The following is a 20709-nucleotide window of genomic DNA, read 5'->3' as shown; positions in this document are numbered from 1 at the left end:
ACTTCTGTTTTGCCTGAAATCAGTTTCAGGCGGCTGTGCTTCATCCACTTGGCTACTTCTTTCATTCCTTCATGTAGATTGGTTTTGGCGGTGTTAGGGTCTTTGGTGAGTGAGAGGATCAGTTGGGTGTCATCAGCGTAGGAGATGATGTTGAGGTTGTGTTGTCGAGCGATGGCTGCAAGGGGGCGCATGTAAACGTTGAAGAGGGTGGGGCTGAGTGAAGATCCTTGTGGCACGCCACAAATGACTTCAGTGGCCTCTGACTTGAATGGTGGGAGGCGAACTCTCTGAGTTCTTCCTGTGCGGAACGAGGTGATCCATTCCAGTGCTTTTCCTTGGATACTGATGTTTCTGAGGCGTTGTAATAGGGTGCTATGACAGACTGTGTCGAAGGCTGTGGAGAGGTCGAGGAGGATGAGGGCGACTGTGTCTCCATTGTCCAGTAGAGTCCGAATGTCGTCTGTTGAGCGATGAGTGCGGTCTCAGTGCTGTGGTTGGTTCGGAAGCCGGACTGTGAGGAGTCGAGGGATTTGTTAGTTTCGAGGAAAGGCGGCGAGCTGGTTGTTGACAGCTTTCTCGATGACTTTGGCCGGGAATGGTAGGAGCGAGATGGGGCGGTAGTTTTTGAGTTCGGTGGGGTCTGCTGTGGGTTTTTTCAGAAGGGCGCTGAGTTCGGCGTGTTTCCAGTTATCCGGCAAGGTGGCGGAGTTGAGGGAGCAGTTGATGACGTCTCGGAGGTGTGGTGCTATGATGGAATCTGCTTTGTTGAAGATGTGGTGAGGACATGGGTCTGTGGGGGATCCTGAATGGATGGAATTCATCAGGTGGATGGTGTCCTCAGTGGAGATTGGGTTCCAGTCGTTAAGGATGTTCAAGGGGGGTGGAGGTACGGCAGAAGGTTGGGTGGGTTGGTCTCCGGGTTAGTTGTCAAAGCTGTTGTGAATGTCAGCGATTTTGTCGTGGAAGAACGAAGCTAGGGAGTCGCAAAGTGTTTGAGAGGGAGTGACGTCTTTGGAGTTGGCAGTGGGGTTTGTAAACTCTTTGATGATGTTGAATAATTCCTTGCTGTTGTGGACGTTGTTGTCTAGTCCGTCTTTAAATGAGGCTTTCTTGGCGGTCCGAATCAGTTGGTGGTGTATGCGGGTGGCGTTTTTGAAGGCGTCCCTGGTGCTGGTGTTTGGGTCTTTTTTCCAGGCCTTCTCAAGGGAGCAACAGAGTTTCTTGGATTTCTTAAGATCATCGTTGAACCAGGGGGCGTTTTTGCTGCCAAGTTTGATTTGACGTTTTTTCAAAGGTGCTAGGTTGTCGGCGCTGTTGGTTAGCCATTGAGTGAGGTTGGTGGCTGCTTGGTTGGCATTCGAAGAGTGGGCAGGGGGGTTTTGAAGAAGCGATGAGGAGATCTGGTCGATGGTGATTTTGTTCCAGTTTCTTCGCAAAGTGGGTTGAGGATGGTTGTGGGTTGTGGTCTTTTTGTAGGTAAAGTGAACGCAGCTGTGGTCCGTCCAATGGAGAACTGTGGTGTGAAGATAGGGTCGAGTGTGTGACCTGCGTAGTGAGTGGGGGTATTAACAAGTTGTGTGAGTCCGAGGTTGGTGAGATTGTCCAGGAGGGTGGTGGCGTTGCTGTCGTTGCTATTATCTAGGTGAAAATTGAGGTCTCCCAGTAGAATGTAGTCCTCGGAGGGGAGGGCGTGTGGGGTGATGAAGTCAGTGATGTCTTCAATGAATTGTGCACGGGGACCTGGTGGTCTGTAGAGTAGGGTGCCTCTGAGTGTGGTCTTGGGGTCGGTGTGAATCTGGAAGTGAAGGTGCTCGGCGCTAGCGAGGTTGATGTCTGAGCTGGTTGAGATGCGGATGGAATTCTTATGGACGATAGCGATGCCTCCTCCTGTTTGGTTGGTGAGGTCTTTTCGGATGATCTTGTAGCCTTCCGGGATGGCGATGGTGATGTCTGGAGCTGAGGAGGTGTTCATCCATGTTTCTGTTAGGAAGGCGACGTCCGGAGAGATGGTGTCTAGTAGATTCCAAAGGTCGATGGCGTGTCTGTGGACCGAGCGGGTGTTGAGCAGGATGCATTGTAGGTGGTTGGTGTCAGATCTCTGTTTTGTGTTCGTGGATGAGGAGTTGTTCTTGGTGCCGTCGAACTTGCAGGAGTAGCATGTGAACGGTCCATGGGTGTGTCCAGGAGCGGCTTGGGTGCAGTTGGGGAGTCGGCCGGGGTTTAGGGCTAAGAGGGTGGAGGAGTCGTATGTAGTGCGGGTGGGGTGGGTGGTACGGGGACCAGGGGGTCTGGCGCTGGGCGCGGGCTTGGCGCGGACGGGCGTAGACGGGCTTACCTTTGGCGCACTTTCGGCGCGAATGGGGCGCGACCGCTGCACGCAAATGCATCTGTCATATGTGGATGGGGAGGGGGGAGGGGCGCGGGAGGGTCAGCAGGGAGGCGGGAGCGGGGAGGAGCCACGGGCTGGGAGTGGAGGCAACAACACCAACAAAAATGGCCTCTTAATGAATAAACAAAACGGGGCACAGCCGAGGGTCGGCAAGCACAGTTAAACAGTTAACAAGAGCAGTCTCATGCACAGAGCAGCGCAAACGGCACCAAAAACGAGCAGCTTCTACAACAATGAATCAATTTCTAAATGTCTGGTAAAGAGAAGTGAAAGTAAATTTAGCGCAGGTAGGGCACTGAAAAGCGCTTAGCTGAAACGATACCAGGCGCAGAGGGAGAGCACTCGAAACACGGGTCCAGCAGGGTATCAGGCAGCAATGAGGTAGGCAAGCTGGCAGCAGGCGTGGGAGCGTGGGTGAGCGACCGCTTCGGGACAAGCCCAGGTGGTCACAGCGCTAGGAGGGGAGGAGGGACGCACTTACTCTGTCTGTGGGCGGGAGGGTCAGCAGGGAGGCGGGAGCGGGGAGGAGCCACGGGCTGGGAGTGGAGGCAACAACAACAACAAAAATGGCCTCTTAATGAATAAACGAAACGGGGCACAGCCGAGGGTCGGCAAGCACAGTTAAACAGTTAACAAGAGCAGTCTCATGCACAGAGCAGCGCAAACAGCACCAAAAACGAGCAGCTTCTACAACAATGAATCAATTTCTAAATGTCTGGCAAAGAGAAGTGAAAGTAAATTTAGCGCAGGTAGGGCACTGAAAAGCGCTTAGCTGAAACGATACCAGGCGCAGAGGGAGAGCACTCAAAACACGGGTCCAGCAGGGTATCAGGCAGCAATGAGGTAGGCAAGCAGGCGTGGGAGCGTGGGTGAGCGACCGCTTCGGGACAAGCATATTGTAGTGTCCTCTCTAGTCTGGGTACCCTCTAATGACTACGGTACTCACAGTGCATTATATTGCACGTCTATAGTCATCTATATGTAACAGCGCTCAACATTGTAAACATGCTTTCCCTTTATTACGCTGTAACACTGATGTTGCAGTTCTACGGAGTTCATCAGGAGCCAAAAGTGTTCAGTCATTGCTAACTCACACAACACTACATCTCCCCCTCTGTTAAATAAAGAATTACAATTGTTTACAAACATATATACAATCATAGTTTCACCAACTTTTTGTCATTCTTGACTGAAAATGTACCTTTTATAATCTGCTTTCGGCATTGAATTGAATTTGAGATTCAAGAATTTTTTAATCTGACGATATGTAATTTTGTCAGCTCGCTGCATTTTCTGTATGACTTCTTTTACACCTTTATCAGCAAGATTCTTAAGGAATTTGAAAATCTTCTTGTTATCTGCTTTGTTTAGCACATCAATGAAATACTCAAATGCCTCTGTCCAAGCTTTGTGGTGGTATCGAACGGTGGTGGTGGTTTTAGGAAGGTGGCAACATAATAACCATTGGTGGAACTTACTGATGTGGAAAGTAGTGGTCTTTCTGATGCTTCTTGGTAATCTTGTTTATTCAAACCATCTCTGAGGCCTTCTGACAATTTGGCCTCTGGGTCATATTTGATAATTACAGGCAACATGGCCTCTTTCTTGGTCTCGATTTTCAAAAAACAATGTTTCACTATTCTGATTGCCGCTTTCTACTTTCAGTCTTCTTAGACCTCTGGGGCCTCATTTATGAAAAGTGACGCATCGCTGCGTGAAAACAGCGATGCGTCACTTTTCACTGCACACTCCTTGCGACACCAATGATGGTAGCCGAAATTAATGTAACCAGCCCACCCTTCGCCCTCCCCATATTAGATGCTACTGCAGGGATAAAGTGATTTACAAAAAGGGGGGTGGTGAGGAACAGAGTGTCTGAGTTAAACAGACCACTCTTACCCAGTCCAAAGATCAGGGCTTGATCCATCACCGTTATTTATCTCACTGCCCCATCCCAGCTCAGAACCTGGCTATATGCAAATCAGTCTGTCCCTGGCCCAGTGCATCATGGGAACAGGGCAGACTAAACTACCAAGCCAATTCTTCACCAGAAAGGAGACAAGCTACCGGGGACCGGTTTCTGGCATTTCAGCCTTCTTCGGCCCGGCTTGCTTGAATCCTGATGGAGCAGTGAGAAAGGGACTCATGTCTGAGTATACCCTGCCACACCTATAGTGGCCAAAAACGATTTACAAAAAGGGGGGTGGTGATGAACAGAGTGTCTGAGTTAAACAGACCACTCTTACCCAGTCCAAAGATCAGGGCTTGATCCATTACCATTATTTATCTCACTGCCCCATCCCTGCTCAGAACCTGGCTATATGCAAATCAGTCTGTCCCTGGTCCAGTGCATCAAGGGAACAGGGCAGACTAAACTACCTAGCCAATTCTTCACCAGAAAGGAGACAAGCTACCGGGGACCGGTTTCTGGCATTTCAGCCTTCTTCGGCCCGGCTTGCTTGAATCCTGATGGAGCAGTGAGAAAGGGACTCATGTCTGAGTATACCCTGCCACACCTATAGTGGCCAAAAACGATTTACAAAAAGGGGGGTGGTGATGAACAGAGTGTCTGGTCCCCGGGAGCTTGTTTCCTTCCCAGTGTAAGAATTGGCTTTTGTAGTTTGGTTTGCCCTGTTCCCATCATGCACTGGGACAGGAACAGACTAATTTGCATACAGCCAGGTTCTGAAACTGGGATGGTGCAGTGAGCTAAAAAACGGTGTTGGATCTAGCCCTGATCTCTTGACTGGGTGAGAGCTTTCTGCTTAATTCAGAGACTCTGTCCCTCACCACCCCTTGTTGTAAATATTTTTGTCCACCCTAAGCGTGGAAGGGTATTCTCAGATGTGAGACCCTTGCTCATTGCACCATCAGGATTCAAGCAAACCGGGCCGAAGACGGCTGTAATGCCAGAAACCGGTCCCCGGGAGCTTGTTTCCTTCCCAGTGTAAGAATTGGCTTTTGTAGTTTGGTTTGCCCTGTTCCCATCATGCACTGGGACAAGAACAGACTAATTTGCATACAGCCAGGTTCTGAAACTGGGATGGTGCAGTGAGCTAAAAAACGGTGTTGGATCTAGCCCTGATCTCTTGACTGGGTGAGAGCTTTCTGCTTAATTCAGAGACTCTGTCCCTCACCACCCCTTGTTGTAAATATTTTTGTCCACCCTAAGCGTGGAAGGGTATTCTCAGATGTGAGACCCTTGCTCATTGCACCATCAGGATTCAAGCAAACCGGGCCGAAGACGGCTGTAATGCCAGAAACCGGTCCCCGGGAGCTTGTTTCCTTCCCAGTGTAAGAATTGGCTTTTGTAGTTTGGTTTGCCCTGTTCCCATCATGCACTGGGACAGGAACAGACTAATTTGCATACAGCCAGGTTCTGAAACTGGGATGGTGCAGTGAGCTAAAAAACGGTGTTGGATCTAGCCCTGATCTCTTGACTGGGTGAGAGCTTTCTGCTTAATTCAGAGACTCTGTCCCTCACCACCCCTTGTTGTAAATATGCAGGGATAAAGTGGGTAGAATAACCATCTAAGCTAAAAATGTTCCCTGTATCCCATGTTTCTTGATGCCCAATAATATCAGCCACACCTATAAATTCTCTCCAGATCGGGTCGTCTACTTTATTTTTAAGGCCAGCGATATTCCAGGTTGCAAATTTTATACTTGCACCCATAGCTGGATGAGCCACCCCGTCTAAGAGACAAGTTTTATTTACAGGTGAATCAGTGGCGGCTGGTGACTTTTGAAATTGGTGTGCCGTAATGAGCGAACATGACTGGAATAGATTGTCATGGGAGCCCCTCACTGAACAAAATTTGAAACAGAGGACAAAATGGTACATTTTACTGCAAATTTAAATAATAACACATTTGCTTTGCAGCATTTTGTTGTGCTGGTGACATCTACTGTTTTATTCATGCTGCTGTCTTGTGCTGCTTTATTTAAATGTGATTTTTATTTTGTTGTATTGTAGTTTTTGCGCTGTGTTCTGTTTTGACTGTCGTTGTGATGTGTGATGTCATGTTTTAATTGTGGTGTTAAGTTGCCTTGTGCATGTTACTGTGTTATATTTTGTGGCTTACTAGAGATAGGTCAACAAACGCTGATATATTTGCTGCCGAAAGCAGCACATTCCTTCAAAGTTCCAGTCATAAACAACTATTTACCAGTTTCTAATAGAGTAAAATAGTGCTGCTGCAGCTCATCAACCACTTAAGGCACTAGTCGGCCCTAAAGTGGTAAAATTGATTTGCCTTATTTGCCACATAATCAGTCATTTGATGCAAAATTTGCAGATTTTAACAAAAAAAATATTTGTAGCTCAAAAGTTACAGAAAACACAGCAACATGTGTTGCTGCGCAGTGGAAAATTTGACTTGTCAACTTTCTTCATGTGAGTGTGAAACTGATACTAAAGTGGTGAAACCCTTGGCCACAGAGCGCCAACACGTAAAAATGACATAATAATGAAGCAAGACTTTCACTAAATTATGCTGCAAAATATGCCTCACAGGCCACATAATTTACCCAACCCTACCGCATAATTTGGGTCTACATTGCAACACAATTCCAGTGACCCTGCAAATACTCAATAACATAACTTAACTCCATTGCCTTGCAATAATTGGCAATCAGTGTGCCTACAGCTGTAAATTAAGTCAATATTAGTTACCCTGCTAGGAAACAATGGAACCTACTTGTAAAGAAAGCTCCTTAACTTCCTCCGTCGAACCGGCCCGCATATATTAAATGTGTTCTGCTCTAAGTGTGCCCTAGCACCTTGTTTCAGTGGCGGCTTGAACGAAATTGTGCTGCGAGTCATCTTTTTTTAATGCAAGATTGCTGTGGCCGTAATCTACATGAAAAATCCCAAAATATAAATGTGCAACTGCAGGGTCGATAGAAACAGAGGAGGATGAAGAGAGCCAGGTCTGGGTAGGTATGAAAATAAAATAAAGACTCATCTCCGGACGAAATATTTTGCGAAAAAAATGTGCACGGCAATGAAATAGGAACACAATGTGCACACAGCAGAATATTCGAATTATTATGAATGCCTGATATCAAACAGCCAAACGGAGAGAGCGAGATTGTACTGACAGGGAACAGAGGAACGGCCTCCTTGAGACTGAGTTCACTCTCAGCGTCCGGCAAAAGAATATCCTGTGATTCTGGGCAAATCACTAAGCCTCCTGTTGCCTTAAAAAACATGACCTTGAGTAATGTAGCAGACGCTCCTGTAATGTGCGCCCTTAGACCCCAGTTTTGTCAGTCACTGCCCAGGATCTGATTCGAAGAGTGCGAGGTTCGCTGTCCACTTTGCTCGCTGCATGATTCTGTTTCACGGATTTGCAGCTAGATCGCTTTTTGCTCCTAGTCCTATATTTCAGTGGAAAACCAGCAATGTCCCGATTCCTGTTTTGAATTCTTGTATACTATCTCGACTGGTGGGAGGTGTGTAGTTGAATGAAAACTAGAATGTACAACGTTACGCTGGAAGCAGGATTCTTGAAATGAGAATTAGTAACTTTAGCAATTAGTATGTGTGCAGTTAGAATCTCCTTGTTGTGCGCCTGGCCTGTCACATCAGATTCTATGGCAGGACCGGAGGCTTCTGATTATGCTTCTCAATCTTTACTAGAAGCTCACAGCAGCCAATGAAAATGCTTGCTTTTCATTCAAGTATAACGTTAAACTGCATATCCCATCATGCCTTACACATAACCACGCCCCCTTAGTCCATAAGAGGCCTCAGCCTGCCGCCATCTTCCTCTTTCTTTGCTGCTCACAGAGCTAAGTGCACCTTGTTTACTCCCTCTGTGTTTATATCTGCTAATTTGTGCATGTTTAATTTATGGTTTTTTATCTAACTGGCACTGTTCTACATATTGTATGCCTTGAGGTTGTTACCTCTTCAGGGGGAGTAGCGGTGCTTCGGCGGGGCGCCTCAGTGCCCGTCGTTCTGTAGATCGATTCCTCATTGTGGCAAGAGCGCGCTTCATAGGCGCGAGGGTAGCGTCGGTCGTTGACCGGAGGCAGACGGACGCCTTTATTTGCTTATTGAGCCTGTTTGGTCCCGGTGTTTCCCCATAGCGTTCGCGCGTCTAGCGCATGCGCAGCCGGCTTCCCTGATCGCCGCTGACGCTCGTACAGGCCGGGTGGCTCTCGGCCGCGACGGGCGCCCAAAACGCGCTGAATTGGGCTGGTTTTTGGTAGGATTCAGTCGCGTTTGGGCTGTACGTCGCGGCGCGACCCGCGTTTATAGTTTCACTTGCGCTTTTGCCATCGGAGTGTTAGGAAGGGTCCCTCTGCCTTGGTGATCGCCTGGTGAGGTTGTAAAATACTGGAAAAGGCCGTTTTGGAGCGCGCACACGCTCAAGGAATTGCAGTGGCCTGGGTCTCTGGCCCACCTTGACTACAGCTTTTGCTGAGGGGGTTGAAGGTAGTGAAAGTTTAGTGTGCTGAGTGGGCTGACCCCCCCCCCGACCCTCCTTGTGTCTGGTTCTGTGTGTCCACAGCCTATAGGGTGAATAGTTCCCAGTACAACAGAATGTCTGAAGAGCAATATAATGAGGGGTACTATGAGGAGGAGGAATTTGAGACTCGGCAGACGGCTGCCTTGGAGGACAACCTGGTTAGTGCTTTGGACGCTTCGGTCCAGTCCTCCGTTAACAGGGCGATGGAGACTACTGTCCCACAGACAGTGCAACAGTCACTGGCTTCAGCCCTTCGCCCCATACGATGACAACTAGAAGGTTTCGCCAAGAGACATGGCTTCATCAAACCTCAGAAGAAGAAGAGCGAGGCGTCCACCTCGGGTCCTCCTTCAGGGGACACTGCCACTTGGCCTCACACGCAAGCCTTAGCTACCTTGCCGGACACGGCGGACCATTCTTACGCAGGGGGCAAAGCCACAGCTAAGCGTAGGGTCCATGATACTGACACGGACACTGGTACCAACACGGATACGGACACTGACACCTCAGAGGATCGCAACCCTCCAAAGAAGGCAAAGGTGGCGCAGCCCAAGAGCCTCGCGCCGGCGCATACACCTTTCACCTTTGACCCATCGGAAATAGTACACCCCAGATCACAAGACTGGATGCCGCCTACGGCGGTCAAGGCTTATATTCATGAAAATTTACGTAAGGGCTTCCCTAGGGAAGTGAGAAATCGTTTGCGCTCAGAGTGCCCTAGACCAGAAATCCCAAATCAGGTGGCGGAAACGCCGGAGATAGACCCCAACCTTCTTACCTTTCTAAAGAAGTTCACTAAGGATCCGAAGAGGGGTTTGGACAGGGCCTGGAAGGGGTGTCAGGACAAGATGCTGGATGCCATCGGCCCCTTGGCAAAGATCTTAGAGATGGCCTTTGTAGCCAAGGAGACCTCGGTCATCATAGATCCTGACGTGCTGGCTGGATGGGCCCAGAGGGCCATATGTTTTTTGGGCAACGCAAATTGTGCCGTCTCGGCAGAGAGAAGAAAATCTTTGCTCATAAAGATGGACTCGAATCTAACAGAGCTCGCTGACGCAGAGCCGGGACCCCTTGCAGAAGGTCTTCTGTTTGGTGACAAGTTCGTCAAGGACGTCTCCAAGTATGTAGGTACCTTTACGGCGTTGGACAAGGCCCAGTCGGGCATCAAACGCGCTCTCAACCAGGGTGTTTTTCACAGGACCGGACGAGGCGGGGGTCGCTCGTCAGGCCGAGGAGGTCCTCCTGGCCCCCACAGAGGTGACTTCGGAAGGGGCAGAAATGACTTTGACTCCACCCGAGAGGGACCTTCTACCCCTCCCGTAGGAGGTTCAGCAAAAACAGATACCAAGCTGGAAATGGCAGGGGGAACTTCAAGCACCAACAGAGCTCAGGTGAGACTTTCAGATAATTCCCTTCTTCCTCTGGGGGGTCGGACTCAGCACTGCCTGGGGCGGTGGAAAGACCTTACACAGGATGCTTGGGTCTTACAGACAGTTCAGGGTTTTCACTTGGAGTTTTACTCACGTCCTGTTCAGTCAAGCGTACCCCCAATTCTCCATTTTTCCCAACTAGAGGCCAGTTTTATAGACGAAGAGATTGCGGCCTTGCTGCAGAAGCACGCGATTGCACCAAGTATTCGCAGCCCTCACGGTTTCTGCAGCAACATATTTGTTATTCAGAAAAAAGGGGGTGGAAACAGACTAGTTTTAAATCTCAGGGACTTCAATCAGTTCCTGACGTACAACCATTTCAAGATGGAGGGCATCCATCTTTTAACGGATCTGCTGCAGGTGGGGGATTGGATGGTCCGGCTGGACCTGAAAGACGCATATCTCTCTATTCCAATTTTTCCCCCGCATCGCAGGTTTCTTCAGTTCAAGTGGAGAGACCAATGATACGAATATTTGGTTCTGGCTTTCGGGCTCTCCTCGGCTCCTTGGTGCTTCACCAAGGTGATGAAGCCGGTAGTAGCGTATCTCCGAGAGCGGGGTATTCGTCTGATCATATACCTCGACGATATACTGATAGTGGACCAGTGTCAGCAGACTCTTTTGCGGCACCTCCAGCTGACCACGACTATTTTGCAGGATCTGGGTTTTGTGATGAACACCAGGAAGTCGGTCATGGTTCCCTCACAAGTTATAGATTTTCTAGGTTTCACGGTGAACTCGGTGATAGCCCAGTTGTGCCTTCCGAAGGACAAACTTTGGGATCTGAAGAAAGAGATCAGGAAACTGCTAAGCAGCCAGTCTGTCTCCCTAAGAGCGCTGGCGAGAATGGTCGGAATTCTAGCGTCTTCAGTCCAGGCGATCTTCCCGAGCCCGCTTCATTACAGGGCCCTGCAACAGTTGAAGATCAGACATCTTCAGAAGGGTCTATCATATTCGGACAGCATTCCCCTCATGCAGGAGGTGAGGACAGAATTGCAATGGTGGTTGGGACACGTCGACGCTTGGAATGGCCGAGCGATCTTCGGTTCCCTCCCGGAAGTCACAATAGAGTCCGACGCCAGCCGATGGGGCTGGGGCGCGTGTTGTGGAGACATCTCCACAGGAGGACGATGGTCCCCGGAAGAGCTCTCTCTTCATATCAATTGTCTGGAACTGCTTGCGGGGTCGTTCGCGGTGAGAACGTTATCCCCACAGCAGACATCCTGCTGTATCCTCCTGCGTCTGGACAATATTTTGGCGGTGAGGTACATCAACAAGTTAGGAGGCACGAGGTCGTCCATGCTTGTGCAGATAGCCAAAGATTTTTGGCATTACTGCCTCCGCAACCAGATCTCGGTCATTGCGGAATATCTCCCGGGTCAGTCCAATCAGGTAGTGGACTGGAACTCGAGGTACCTCAGGGACTTCAGCGACAGGAAGTTGCTCCCGAGGATGTTCGAGTGGCTGGAGAGCATTTGGGGTCCGTTCGAGACGGATTTATTTGCGTCGAGGCTGACCTTCCAGATCCCTCGATTCTTCAGTTGGAGACCGGATCCGTTGGCTCGGGCGACGGACGCCTTTCTCCAAGACTGGTTAATGGGGGTACAGTATGCGTTCCCCCCCTTCTTGCTGATCCCCAGAGCGATGTCACAGGTAATCAGACAGAATGCGGAAGTGGTCATGGTGACACCTTGGTGGACGTCCCAATCTTGGTTCCCCAAGCTGATGCAGTGGAGCTGCGACCTACCCAGACTCCTCCCGGAGTCGACGATGCTATTGCTGGGCCCTCATCAGGAGAGGCATCCTTTGATAATGGAGGGCAGACTTCGGCTGATGGCCTGGAGGCTTTCAGGCAACAGTGGCAAGTGCCAGGGATTTCGAGCAGGGCTGCAGACTTCATCAAGCAGGCCTGGGCTCCTTCCACGAGGAAACGATACTCCTCGGCCTGGAAAGGTTGGGTGGATTGGTGCGTGGAACGACATTTGGATCCCGTGGGGGCCGGCTTACCCCATGTGCTAAACTTCCTGACGGATAAGGCGTCACAGGGCCTGGCCTATCGATCGGTCAACAATTTCAGATCTGCCATCTCAGCGGGCCATGTTCAGCTAGATGGTAGACCAATTGGTATGCACCCTGTCGTGTGCAAATTGTTGAAAGGTATTAGGGTAGAAAATCCCCCTAAACCTAAATATTCTTGTTTGTGGGATGTTAAGCGGGTTTTAGACCTATTTGACAAATGGCCAGCTAACCCGTCTCTTTCCAGAAAACAGCTGTCAGCAAAGCTGGCCATATTACTTTGCCTTTCGGCGTGCAGGAGATCATCGGACGTACGCGCGCTGGACATAACAGGTAGAGTATTTACTCCGGAAGGAGTTTCTTTTCAGATTTTTAGACGTACTAAAACATTGTCTACACATGTGTCTTATAATGCATTTCAGGAGAATGAAAAGTTATGTGTCGTTCAATGTCTAAAGACTTATGAGGAATGTACTGCGGCAGTTAGGCCTCAGGGCTGTTCGCAGCTTTTGATAGCCATACAAAAGCCGTTCAAAGCAGTGGCTGCGGCCACCATTGCCAGATGGCTTCGTTTTGTGATGGAAGAAGCAGGCATTGATATCACCATGTTTGGTGCGCATTCTGTCAGGGGTGCTATGGCATCGAAATCGTTCATGTTGGGCTCCAGCATTCATGATATTATGCATTGTGCAGATTGGTCGTCAGAATCGACCTTCAAAACGTTTTATTATAAGCCGGTGGGGGATATTACCTCTGTTGTTTTCAATAAGCATTAAACGTGCATAATCAGAAGCCTCCGGTCCTGCCATAGAATCACAAATTTGCTAGCATTCGCGACAAGAATTTGCAATTCTATTAAGGACACGGAGGCGAGGATAATCCCACCCGGCATTGTATATGAAGTTATAAATGCTTGCCCACCCAGATGGTTATGGTGGTTACGGTCTCTTATCCTTTCTTTCAGGTTCTGATAAAAAAGAGTGACTGAGCCTCAAAGAATGCCAGGATGGTTCGCCTGAAGTTGTTTCTTCTTCCCGTTGGAAGTGTTCTGGAGTTTTCCAAAGTTCGGTTGGAGCTGTTCGCCGCAAGAAAGAGGAAGATGGCGGCAGGCTGAGGCCTCTTATGGACTAAGGGGGCGTGGTTATGTGTAAGGCATGATGGGATATGCAGTTTAACGTTATACTTGAATGAAAAGCAAGCATTTCCATTGGCTGCTGTGAGCTTCTAGTAAAGATTGAGAAGCATAATCCTCGCCTCCGTGTCCTTAATAGAATTGCAAATTCATGTCGCGAATGCTAGCAAATTTGTGATTCCATTTTAAGTGCAAGTGGACAATAATGGGGAGGCGAGGTGGCAGGAACAACAAGGTGACTGGTTTCACTTTCCAGCTGTGACTGAGATGTTGCCTAGCGCTTATTCGTCCAAAGAGGCGACGTGGTCCTACTAGCAATACGTTACACCACCCAGTGCTTTCAGGGCCGGTACTGTCCGGTATGAGATGGTCTGGCCAGATGCTTACGTACGTGGTTATTTCGTGACTTTTCCTGAAGAATCTTAAACGCCTAACAGACAGTAACTTAAATGTTGCTGGCGTCTGGCGATAATCTTGCACCCAAGTATGCAATACGCTGCTGTGTGGGTACATGAAGGTTAAAATAACACATTCCAAAACTATTTATTCCACATTCATATATTTATTTGATTGATTTGGGTATATTATTATTGTAGTCAGTATCGTTCAGGAACTGCAGCTCACCATAATTTGCAAGAGCCGGGGGTTTACCACACACTCACACCATGACCGTGCACTCCGCACACGAATACGCATTCTAACTGTACCGTTTGTACACACACTGCACACAGTCATCGATCAGTCACACTCACTGTAAAAAACGTACGTTTTATAACTTATTGTGTCCGACTCGTCACTCGCCGTTGAGCACAGCCACCCACCCACCCACGCACGGCAGCGGCGGCAAGACCATCCTGAACTCAGTCTGCGTGTTAACTCAGCCAATCCTGGTGCAGCGCCACTGCGCCAGGATTGGCTAAGAGCAGGGCTAATACTCCCATAATGAGACCCGGGAACCCGGGTCTCTGCCTGTCTGGGTCCTAGGGGAGGAGGAGGAGGGGGGAAGGGTCTACTCTCTACTGCGTGTGTGCGCATGAGTGGGCAAGTCATAAAACATGACTTGTCCAAAATGCGCACACTGCTGCTGCCCTCCCTGCCACGCTGCTGCTGCCAGCCCGCCCCCCACACCTTCCACGATCGCGATGACGTCACCACAGCTGTGAGTCTGTAACTCCAATCATGATTCTGTCGGGCAGTGTTGGGCTGTTATATTGTAGACTGTGATTTTACTTTTTGACTGTTGCACGAATGCGTGACAGACAGTGACGGTCGTCCATGGCTAGTGGGGCAACGCCCCAACGCCCCCAATGGACGAACCGCCACTGAGGTGAATCCGAACTAAGGGCTATAAATGGGGTGACAGGGATGGGAGTAACTTTGGGAAAACCTAGTCACTCGATGTCTCCCAGGTTTGAAAAAGTATCAAATCTATTATAAAATGGACCTTTCCCCTTTAATGGGTCACTGTGCGCTGCCCTGTTGTTATGAGGGGGATAAAAAAATCCCAAAGGCAGTACGTTTACATACTCATGTTGTATTCTAACTGACCCTGCCTGCCTCAGTATGTCATCAACCAATCTGGGGGACCTAAAACTTATGACAACGCAATCACCTTCCAAACTTTTCTTAGCCTTGCCCACCCAAGGCACCCTTCTTATCATTTTAAAATTGTTAAACAGGTGATCACCTAACACTGTTTTATTGGACAAATAGTGAAGGGCTTTATTTTTTATTGTAGTCCAATGTTCGTTAAGGCCATCCTGGATTTTTGGGACATTGGCCAGAATTACTGTATAAGGGCATGCCTCTGCTGGTAGATACAATGGCAGCTCTCTTTTAGGGGGCGATGCTTGAAGGATTAATCTCCCCACTGAACCCCGAGGACGTTGCTTACCTCCCTGCGTAGCTCCCGTGGCTCCTGAAGCTACAGATGAAATATTTGGTGCTACGGCCGGGGCTACAGGTGGTGGTATAGGTTGGGGAAGTGGGGTGATCATGGAATCCAACAAATTGTTTACAGAGGTTGTGACTGCACTCAAAGAGTGAACTACAGATGGATTGGGCCCGACATTAGGCCTTTGTAATCTTTGAGATGTTTTTCAATTACGTTCAATCGGCCATCTATTTGCTCTAGTTTAATCATTAGTGGAGAAATAAATAACCTGAGCCGTTCTTCCATATGGGTCATAAAGTCGAACATCTTTCCCCCCCTGTTATCTTCTACATCAGAAGCGGTGTATTCATTTCTTCCTGCACCCCTATCCTCAGCGCCCTGATTGGAGGCATTAGTTCCCTTACGACCCAACCCTGATGCAGAATTGATGTTCCTCAGCTGTTTTGCCTGTTGACAACTCCCTTTGGGGATGTTCTTAGCCTTCCTTTTCCCTGAGATAACTTTACTGCAGTTAGCCATCGTGTCCGGCCTAACCCTTAGCTGTCTAGTGCATGTAACCCTGGGGGAAGGGACTAGACTGGTTACAGGTGAAGGTGCGGAAGAAATAGATAGACTATCAACTAGTACTGACCCATTAGGAACTTGATGGGGGTGCATACAATCTTGTGGGGCAACAATAGGAGTGGATCTCTCAGCGTTTAATAACGGAGAGACTGTTTGCCGAAGTGGGTCCAGGGACAATCTCCTCTCTACTAGCTCAATTTCTTTAGCTACTACAGATTCTGCTTGTTTCGGGAAAGCGTCAAGAGTCCCCACACCCCCAGCCCCAGTGCACACTTTTGGGTTAGTTTTAGCCATGACAATATATTAGATCTCACTATCAATGATTATCTCTTTAAGGTAAATTGTTCAGTCTTAATGGCCCAACAGTTGTCTCACGCCTCACTTGTAGAAGGGTCAGCTAATGGTAGTCCAAAAGTCGAAGAGAGGTGGGCCCAGCCCGGCCTCCTCTGGCCTAGGAGGGCCCGCCCTTTGCCCGGGCTTAGCCCAGCTACGCCCGCGCTGGTCCTGCGACGTGGAGGAAGCAACGCTGTTTGTGCGCCTCCGGGCGCAGAAGTGCTTGTGGGTGGGCAGAGCAATCCGCCGGGAATTATGGGGGCTGTAGTCCCCCCACTCAGCGGCCGCAGGTGATGTGATGAGTGGTGGCGGGGGGAACAGCAGCCGAGATGTCAGCGCGCTCACAGCGCTATGTTCCCCAGGCACAAAGGTTCTCCAAGTAAGGGCGGCAAAAAGTACAGGTCCCGACAAGTGCAAAGTAGCGTTATGGTCTCCCGCTCCTTCGAGGGAGCACCGCAGTTTTGTGCGACTCTGGGCATGGAAGTGCTTGTGGGTGGGCGGGGCAGTCCGCCGGGAAGTATGGGGGCTGTAGTCCCCCCACTCAGCGGCCGCGGGTGATGTGATGAGCGGCGGCGGGGGGGAACAGCAGCCGAGATGTCAGCGAGGTCACAGCGCTATGTTCCCCAGGCACAAAGTTCTCCAAATAAGGGCAGCAAACAGTACAGGTCCAGACAAGTGCAAAGTAGAGTTATGGTCTCCCGCTCCTTCGAGGGAGCACCGCTGTTTTGTGCGCCTCCGGTTGCGGAAGTGCTTGTGGGTGGGCGGGGCAGTCCGCCGGGAAATATGGGGGCTGTAGTCCCCCCACTCAGCAGCCTCGGGTGATGAGCGGCGGCAGGGGGGGAACAGCAGCCGAGGTGTCAGCGCGCTCACAGCGCTATGTTCCCCAGGCACAAAGGTTCTCCAAGTAAGGGCGGCAAAAAGTACAGGTGCCGACAAGTGCAAAGTAGCGTTATGGTCTCCAAACCTTTCAAATTCCAACACTTTCCCTGGTTTTGCTTGCAATGGAGTGGGAATAGTAACTTTCATACCTTCAGAGTCTAGTACTTTCCATAATCTTGCTCACATTGGAGTGGAAATAATAAATCTAACCCCTATAAAGTCCAACGCTTTCCCTATTGTTGCTTCGATTGGAGTAGAACTAGTTAGTCTAGCCCTCCAAATGTAATATTCGCCATACTCTTGGTAAGATTGGAGGATTTGAGTGAAAATAATGAATCTAAGCCCTCTAAAGTCCAACACTTCCCCTACTGTTGCTAAGGCTGGAGTAGGGATAGTACATCTAACCCTTTTAAAACCTAACACTTTCCCAGATTTTTCTTAGGTTGAAGTGGAAGTTGTAAATATAAACCCCTCAAAGATCAGCACTTTCCCTGCTGTTGTTTAGATTGAAGGCGAAATAGTAAAACTAATATTTCCAAAGTCCAACAGTTTCCCTGTTTTTTCTTTAAATGGAGTGGTAAATCTAAAGTCCAACACTTCCTTAGCTTTTGCTTGCTTTGGAGTAGGGAAATGTTCCTACTGTTGATTAGATTGGAGTGAAAATACTAAATCTAACCCCACCAAAGTCCAATCCTTTCTCTGATTTTGCTTACCTTGCAGTGAAGAATACTGACTGTAATCCCTTGAAAATCTAACTTTTCCCCTACTCTTTCTGAGATTGGAGCGAAAATAATAAATCAAACTCCTGCAAATTCCAGAAATGTCCCTACTGTTGCTTACATTTTTGTGGAAATGGAAAATCTAGCCACTCCAAAGTCAAACACTTTCCTTATTGTCACCTAGATTGTAGTGGGGATAGTAAATCTAATCCTTCCACACTTCTACACCTTCCATACTTTTGTTTACATTGAAGTGAGAATAGAAAATGTAACCCCTCCAAACTTCAACATTTTCCCTACTGCTGCTTACATTGGAGTGGCAATAGTAAATCTAACCCTGCAAAGTCCAATCCTTTCCTTGATTTTGCTTACGATGGAGTGGGAATAGTAAATCTAATCCCTACAAAATTCAACACTTTCCCTACTTGTCCTCAAGTTTGAGTGGAAATAGTACCTTTAACCCCTACAATAAATGCATGATTATTAATTTTAACTTTGAATTTATTGTTAATATTTTTAATATAATATTTTTTAAATTGTTAATTATTGCTTTTATATTGTTTTAAGGACTAGGATATTTATTTTTGTATTTTAATATTTTAAATGAATGACATCTAATGAGACATATATCATATATTTTGGACAATAGTCTTTTCCACACTAGTTTTGACTCAATATTTTGGTAGCTTGCATAAATAGTATGTAATCATGAACAATAAATGTAATACCTCATGCAGCATATCGAAGTAGTTAAATAAAATTACGGTGATTAATGATGCAGTAATAGCTCTAGCCAGTAGTAATCTCCTATTGCTGTTATCATGGAAATATCCCACTTGAGCAAATAGCCACATCTGTCTCTCCAAACAGCAAAGGTACCTACTTTCATCTTTGTAACATTACTAAAGTAGGAAAATAACTGCTACTGGTATCCCTAACATTACTGGCCAAATTGAAAACATATATTCACATTTTTATGACTTCATCACACGCACTTGCATCCTCAACCTTTATGTGTATATATGTCCCAGAATTTTAGTGCAAATCAAACATGATCTTAAGAACTGATGCTTGCCTTTAGAGAGGTTCACATTTTTATACATATCCTTGAAAGGTAGTTTTAACACACAGGGGCATATTCTCAAGAACATGTGATAGGCATTGCAAATTTAGCTTAACACAACTGTGCATATAGCAGTCTATCGTGAGAAAATAACACCCTCTTACCGTCCAATTCCCAAACCGGCGGTGCCATGCGATAGTAGCATGATAACGAGCCAAATGATTGCACAAAATTCAACGCGACTAACAAAAAATCTAAACACAAACACCAAAAAAATTGTGATGCCCCAAAGCGTGATACCAAAATCATCAAAAACCAGCGACAGCCCTGCAATACCCACGCGTCATGCTGGAAAACGCACTATAAAAGCAGAAACAAAAAAGCACGCCAAAAGCAATTCAAACTGTGTAGCACCATGGATGCACCCGGACCAAGTGCAGAGAACTAGCCGAACCCCACAAGCCCAACGGAGGACCAGCATAGAACCCCGTGTTCAGGAAAGGGCAAGGAGAAGAAGAAGAAGAAGACAGGGTTCAGTCGGCAGGAAGATCAGATCATCGTCATGGAGGTGATAGGACACTACCAACAGTTGTTTGTCACCTCCACTGCGGCACTGGCAACACAAATGGAAATATGGCAGACCATCGTTACCGCCGTCAATGCAGTTGGAGTGGTGAGGAGGTCAATGGAGGAGGTCAAGAGGCGCTGGCATGATGTGCAAAGGCAGACCAAACAGACACTCGCCACTAACAGGAAGGCAGCAATGGCGACTGGAGGTGGGAGTCCTGCGCCACAGGAGGAGCTGGAGGAAATGGTGGCCACAGTCACCAGTCTGGAGACGGTGGCAGTATTCGGGGGCCTGGACACAGCACGAAATTACCTGACCCAACAGCAACAGGGTGAGTGATGACCAGGGACTGGGGGGAGATGGGCACAATGGCACACATGCACAATCATGTGTTGGACACCGCACATGCACAATGACAGTAGAACATGTCCCTAATAACCTGGACACACTGCAGCCCACATACAAACACCAAGTAGGCCCCTGTCCACCATGTGCACATATGGGCCTCCTCCGAATAACCAACTACACTACCAGTCTATGCACATGTGATGAATCCAGTAAAGCCGCGTCTGTGTGAGTCACACTGACTGAGCAAGTGACTCTGCATGACCGATAGCATGGCAGCTGCCTAACTACATGACATGGTGCACTAATCGACATGGAGGTGGCCCAGTGTGGATCACATACGCAAAGGAGCAGGTCACACTCTGACACACCCACGTGCACCTAATACCCATGCCGTCCAATACACGCTGCAGACAAACATACACAAGGCCACAAAATCCATCCAATAGAACAAATGACCCAAGCCGCAAACATCCCAGCCCCCAAAAAGTACACACCACCTCAAAGGGACAAGGGTCCACAAAATCAGAGCTGCTGGGTGGACTCCCCATAATGCAGCACACACACATAGCAACCACAAAACATCACTAATGACGACAATGTGGGACAAAGTGAAACACCTACAACACAGGACAGAGGACACAACTAGTTCAGCTTGTGCGTAGTAACTTGCCACTCGCATCTGGCATTGCCTGACACTGTGTGATTGCAATGTACAGGTACTACCAAACATCCATCATGTACTCAAAAAGCACACTGTCTGCCATCAAATAGACTTCTCCACCAAAACAGTCACAATGTGCATTGTCATGCAGTCTTCATGTAAACATCTGCAAAGTGGCAACCCACATGGAAACCTCTGTTAACATGCGTCTCCCATAACATTGCAGTGGGACAA

General features: G+C 48.3%; 1 protein-coding gene across 1 annotated transcript in view; it reads left to right on the top strand.

The window, feature by feature from the left end:
- The window catches only part of SH2D4B (SH2 domain containing 4B), a 1068102-nt gene that overhangs the window by 682211 nt on the left and 365182 nt on the right, over positions 1-20709 (top strand). The window contains exon 6 of the mRNA XM_086920157.1: positions 3469-3526. Within this exon, the coding sequence (XP_086776283.1) occupies positions 3469-3526 (58 nt within the window). The remainder of the gene's footprint in view (positions 1-3468; positions 3527-20709) is intronic.

This window comes from Lissotriton vulgaris, chromosome 5, assembly GCF_964263255.1.
Source record: "Lissotriton vulgaris chromosome 5, aLisVul1.2, whole genome shotgun sequence".
In the NCBI taxonomy this organism is placed as follows: domain Eukaryota; kingdom Metazoa; phylum Chordata; class Amphibia; order Caudata; family Salamandridae; genus Lissotriton; species Lissotriton vulgaris.
Note: the sequence above shows the minus strand (reverse complement) of the source record. Positions and strands in the feature narration are given on the sequence as shown.